Source organism: Mesoplodon densirostris, chromosome 3, assembly GCF_025265405.1.
Source record: "Mesoplodon densirostris isolate mMesDen1 chromosome 3, mMesDen1 primary haplotype, whole genome shotgun sequence".
Lineage (NCBI taxonomy): Eukaryota > Metazoa > Chordata > Mammalia > Artiodactyla > Ziphiidae > Mesoplodon > Mesoplodon densirostris.
This window is the reverse complement of record NC_082663.1, coordinates 42,052,501-42,058,220: the sequence shown is the minus strand read 5'-3', so window position 1 is coordinate 42,058,220 and position 5,720 is coordinate 42,052,501. Positions and strand designations below refer to the sequence as shown.

Here is a 5,720-nt window from a genome sequence, read left to right as displayed (position 1 = left end):
GGGATTTGGACATGTCCAGGCAGGTCTGCTGAATACTCAGGGCAGGCATGCCTGGAGTCTATTTACATGACAACTTTTGGCTGAAGAATGATTGTTTGTTGATCTGAATGGAAAGTGGAATGGGAAGAAGAGAAATGTGTCTGTCTTAGGATGCAGGTTTTGAAAAATGTTTTTTAATAAATGAGTTTATAAATTAAATAATATATCACCTTTTTGTATCTGGTAATTGTACAATTTACATTAAGATTTTTGCTAGTTTGGAAATAATTTATTACTATCTTTAGAAACCTATGGCCCTCATGTAGGAAATCCTATCAAAATTAAAGACAGATTTAATTTAGTTTACTACCAGGGATTGTGTTGGGTGTGTGAATGAAAAGACAAAATGCATGTCTTGTGGCTTTGGAAATGTTGTTGGGTGACTGATTTTTTTCTAAATTTCCATGAAAAATGATGTATCTCAATTTGTTATTTGAACTGTGAACTTTTGCTATAGCACCTAGAACTTCCTGAAGCTCTGTTAAATATTAACGTGGCTAAAATAGTTTAAAATTTTAAATTAATTGTTTACACTTGTGCTTCTGGTCCTGATTGGTGCCACTCCTTATTCATTGCATTTTCAAGGTAGAGGCTGGTTGATGAGCTACAATCCCACTCTTTCTTTTTCTTTCTTTCTTTCTTTTTTTCTTTCTTTTTTTTTTTTTTTTTTGTCCAGGCCATGCAGCCTGCAGTGGAAGAGCAGAGTCTTAACCACTTGACCACCAGGTAAGTCCCTCTTTTTTCTTTAATTAATAACAATTATTACAGTCCTAGAGGACACTTATTCACTGGCTGTTTTTCATGTGCAAGGCACAGATCTAAGCTCTTTACACATTTTATTTCTTTTAATCTTCAGAACATTGTTATGAGGGAGACACTTTCACTATCCTGGTTACATACATGGGAAAACTGAGGCCTAGAGAGGTTAAATTCCTTGTCTAATTAATATATAGCAAGTAGTGGGGAGAACTGGGGTTTTGGTGTTTGAAGTGTTTTATCAAAGCTATGAATTACTCTAAATTTTAAGATGGTTATGGAAAAGAAAAGGCTGTTTCTCAGTTCAGGTATGGTTTAGATGTCAGAAATTCTCCCATTGCCAATTTTGATTCTTTAGCCCTTGCAAAGTCACCGGAATTATTTTCCAGTCTTTTGGTCATACAAAATGATTTTTTAAATGACTCTATTTCAGTTGCTTTCCTAGAGATTGGGAAAAGCAGTCTACCGTGCACCTCTCCTTGAGAATGACTTTTTAAATCTTTAAACATTTTATTTGGATATTATTCCAAACTTACAGAAAAGTTGCAAAAATAAAGATAGTATTAAAGATACCCATACACCTTTTACGCAAATTCACTTATTGTTAACTCACATTTTACTTATTTTATCATTTGTGTGCTCTCTATGATTACATATGGGGGGAAAAAAACTATATAAAGCTACATTTTTTCTTTCTAAATCACTTAAGGGTAAATTACATACATCTTGGTCTTTCCCCCTAAATACTTCAGTGTGTCTTTCCTAAGTATAGGCATATTCTCTTACGTGTATATTTCAGTAATCAATTTCAGTAAATTTGATTTGATACAATGCTTTAATCTATGGACAGTATTCTAATTTTGTCAGTTGGACAATAATGTTATATACAGGGCTTTCCACCTTGGGTACAGGATCCAGTCTAAGGCCAGGTACTATATTGAGCTGCATTGTTTGAGAATGATTCTAATTATGCCAGATTTTATTTTTGCTATACCCATACAGCATGTAAAAATCTTAATTGAAGTGGACCTCTGATGAAAATTAGACCCCTGATAGATTTTTCATTATTACTTGATATTTTGAAATTCCTAATGATGATTAGGATGAACTCATACTAATTAAAGCTAGTTACTAGTAACTGTTTCTATTAATTACTTTATATACCTAAACGAATTAGATTCTTTTGAGTCATAGCTGAAATTCTAACAGTAGCCTAATGGTATTAATCTAATTTTAATTTTAAAAGAGACTTCTATTTTTTGGTACTAATTAGCCTAATGCAAGATTACTGGAAAAGTCAGAAACCCCAAGAAGGAAAATGAGATAGTGTTTGGTGTTTGAGAGGAATGATTGATGCTGACAAGTATGAAATAGAAATTATAAATAAATAATCCGGATGTTGTTTAAAAGGCAAGCTGTTGATTTAATCACTCCCCCTTGCCAAGACACACATTGGTGCCTGTTAAATTTGACGTTTTTACTCTGATGTCAATGGCAGCTTTAAAGCATCGGTAGCATCCCAGGATGAGGTAATAAATCTGTTCCAGGAAGGGATGTGAAACCATGTCTGCCTGCTGTTTCCTTACCCAAGAGCCCAACCCTAGTGGCAAGCCAGCAGCTCCTGGGCTCTACAGAAGTTACAATCCTTGTCTTTCCTCGGTTAATGGTGGCCTGTTTGTCTTCTGCACCTCTTTTCCCCCTTTCTCTGGGAACCGGGGGCAGAGGGCTAATGAACCCGACAGGCTCCTAATCATACTTGTGATTATATAGTTACGTATCACTATGTAGTACAATGTATTACAGGGACAACCAATTGATGCCCCAGATGCCAATCTGAGACTCTGATAGTGTGACTTGGCTGTCTAATGTAAACTGCAAAATATTAATACAGGTCCTCTTACCTTGAAACTGTCATTATTTACTCTCCATGAACCATGGACATCATTGTGGAAATCCACCCCTGCCCCACCCTTACTTCACCAAGTCTCTAGAATTCCAACACTATACTGCCTTTATTTCTGTAGTTGATATTCTGACTTCTAGGATGTGCTGTCATATATTAGTCTATTTTCACTTTTCCTTGTGATGTGCTTTGTTTTTTAAGGATCTAAGATCCACTGTCTTTAGATGAGGAAAGATCAAGGGCACGTCTGGCTATGGAGATGAGTTTGGAACAAGGATAGCTAAGAAGATGGTGTTTTTAAAGAGGAAACTTTAGGCCTGGTCCATTGCAAGGAAGAACAGCTACAGTGTCCTCCAGGGCTGTGTGGTAGGTATGCTATCACTCCTACAAAGAGGTGGCTGGACCTCAGATTCCTTTATCTTTTGAGCTCCACTGAGGTGATCTGTAATTTACCTTGGAGTTCCTACTGCCCTGGCCACTTCATTTCAGTGATAACTCTATTTCTCAGCAAATGTATCATATACATTTTTACTCAAAAGCCCACATAACTTCTTTTACATCATCAGCAATTGAGACCATTGGCTTTTTAAAATTTTTTTTATTTTTTCACTCATCATTTATTTACAAATACACATTATAACTTTTATATACATTGCACATTTACATGGTAGAAAAGTACAAAACTATATATTTAAATGAATTTATATTTAACTTGCCATGTTTGAAAATATAAAATTGCATCAGAAAAAAGTATTATGAAAAGCAAGAAACTTGAACTGATAAAGCTTTGATATAACTTTTCATGACACATTGGGTGAAAAGGACTAATTTAAAAGGTACAGCAGACTAGCTTAAAGGAAACACCTAACAAAAGGTCGAATGTGTAGCATTCCCCTTCCTTCAGGCTCCTGACACCCATATCATTCAATTTCTTTGGATCTGTAACATCTTAAAAGTACATTATTAGAAACCCAACATTGCTATCAGCCCCTCTCACAAATGTCTTCATCACAAAAGAGAACGGAAGTAGGAATTTCCTCAAAGATGTATCCTGTGTACCTTCTATGTGAGTCAGAGTTATAATGCCTTTTGGTCAGTCAAGATTCCTTGTAAACAAAACCCGAGGGATCATGTATGTACAGAACAGGCAGCAGAGAATCCAATAAATAAACATGACAGAAACTGACATGCAAGTTTGTTATAATGGAAAAGAGTCTAACAACAGTGAAATGAAGGGAGACAGATGAGTGAGTGAATAGTAAGGAATGGACTTAAATGGTTTACAAGGAAAAAAAAAAGCTTTTACTTTACAAGCAAGAGACCTCACAATAAATAACAACTGCTCTTCCTTTCACGAATAAATTTCTTCAAAAACAAGGTGTACAGTCAACCAGACATTTTATGTATAAATTATAAAACATGACACAGTATAAATAAATGTCTACAAGTCTCAACTATGGGCCTCATCCAGTAGACCTCACAATGACTGCCTCTCCGGGTCCAGTGAGTAACAAGGTGGCCTGGGAGAGAGCTTTAGGACAAATGTCCTTTATGTATAGTTTTCCCCCCAAATAAATAAGCATACACTTATTTACAGTATGGACAATATATTTTTTCTTTTTCTTTTTCTTTCTTTTTTTTTTTTTTTGCCCAAAGGCTATGTCAACACTGAACATTGGTGGAGGGTTTACCACTCTAGAATGGAAGATATAGGAAAGCTGTAGTCCTGGTCTTCATCTTCCTCCTCTTCCTCGGTGTCTTCCGAAATGGCTAGATGGGGGAATACAGGGGAGCTGCTGTTTAAATATGGACAACAACAGCGCAGAAGCAGCTCAGTGTACGTTTTCAAAGCCCTCTGAAACAGCCATATTACAGCGTTGCATTTTTATGTGACTTGCAGTAAGATGCTTTTTTTTGTTTTGTTTTTGGCATCTGCTGTTATGCAATAAGTTTAAAAAAAAACTTAAAAAAAACACCATTATCTATGAAGTCAAAAACTGCAGAAAGTTCTGAAGAATCAATGGCTCAGGTTTTACGGGCAGATTCCTGAAATTAGATAAAAAGCGCTCTTGTGTTCTAGGTATAACTGCTTTGGGTCCTTAATTCAGAGTTAGTAGAGGCAGCTGCGCAAAGCAGCAGCCCATGTGTGATAATAGAAAGCTGTCTTTGAAAAAGAAAAAAAAACAGCCTTTGAGGCAGTTAGTTTAGATTCAAGTGTTAATAAAGCAAACAGCAAAGCACACTACTAAAGCAAAAGAAATTAGGGGCAAATGACTGGAAACAGGTTTTTAGAGGCAACCCCCTTGATGATCATCAGACAAATCCTAAAAGCCCAGAAACATTCTAGGCAATTTTTCTGTGGATCGCGGAACTGCTGGTAAAATTTAGCAGCTACCTAACAGAAGTGGGCTTATATGGGGAGGTTTTCGTGCTTTTTACATCTCCATTCCCTAGGGCTTGCCTGGGAAAGCCTTAAATTGCAGCAAGGTTAGAAATTGCACTTACAGTTGCAAGATCCGGAGTGCTTCACTTCCAGCAGCACGCCTGAAGAGCAGGCCGCTTCCTTCATGGCACACTCACTGGCGTAGGTGGCATTGTCACTGGCACAGACAGGCTCCTCAGACTTACTCTCAGGGCACAGCTCATCGCAGAGGGAACACCGGCCTCTGCCAACCTTGAAATCCCATAAACACTTTTTTCCACCAGTGCACTGGATATCCTCACAGGACTTTGCTTCTAGGATATAATACACCTGTGATGAGTAAATCCATTTCCCCCTCGCCCCCTTTCTCTAGTCTCCTATCATTAAATGTAAACATATAACATATCTTATTACTCACTCATGGGGGTAATGGAGACATTGTGCAAAAATGCTCTATAATAAAACCAAAACACCCCCCCCCCCAGTTTTCTACATACTATATTAGTACATGAAAATACTGTAGCATTTTTTGGGAACAGAATTTCACAGTATCCTTGAGTTAAATATGTATTTGATTATTTCCCACAAGTGGGATCTTTT

At 36.9% G+C, this 5,720-nt stretch overlaps 1 protein-coding gene across 3 annotated transcripts in view; it reads right to left on the bottom strand.

Moving 5' to 3' along the window:
• Window positions 1–3,415: 3,415 nt before the first annotated feature.
• FST (follistatin) overlaps window positions 3,416–5,720 on the bottom strand; it is a 6,164-nt gene continuing 3,859 nt past the window's right edge. The window contains exons 5-6 of one of the 3 annotated variants that reach the window (XM_060091688.1): window positions 5,204–5,434; window positions 3,416–4,468 (exon numbers count right to left, since the gene is read on the bottom strand). In XM_060091688.1, coding sequence (XP_059947671.1) covers window positions 4,386–4,468; window positions 5,204–5,434 — 314 coding nt within the window. In that variant the 3' untranslated portion in view covers window positions 3,416–4,385. The other 2 variants (XM_060091689.1, XM_060091690.1) reach the window with 2 other exon arrangements.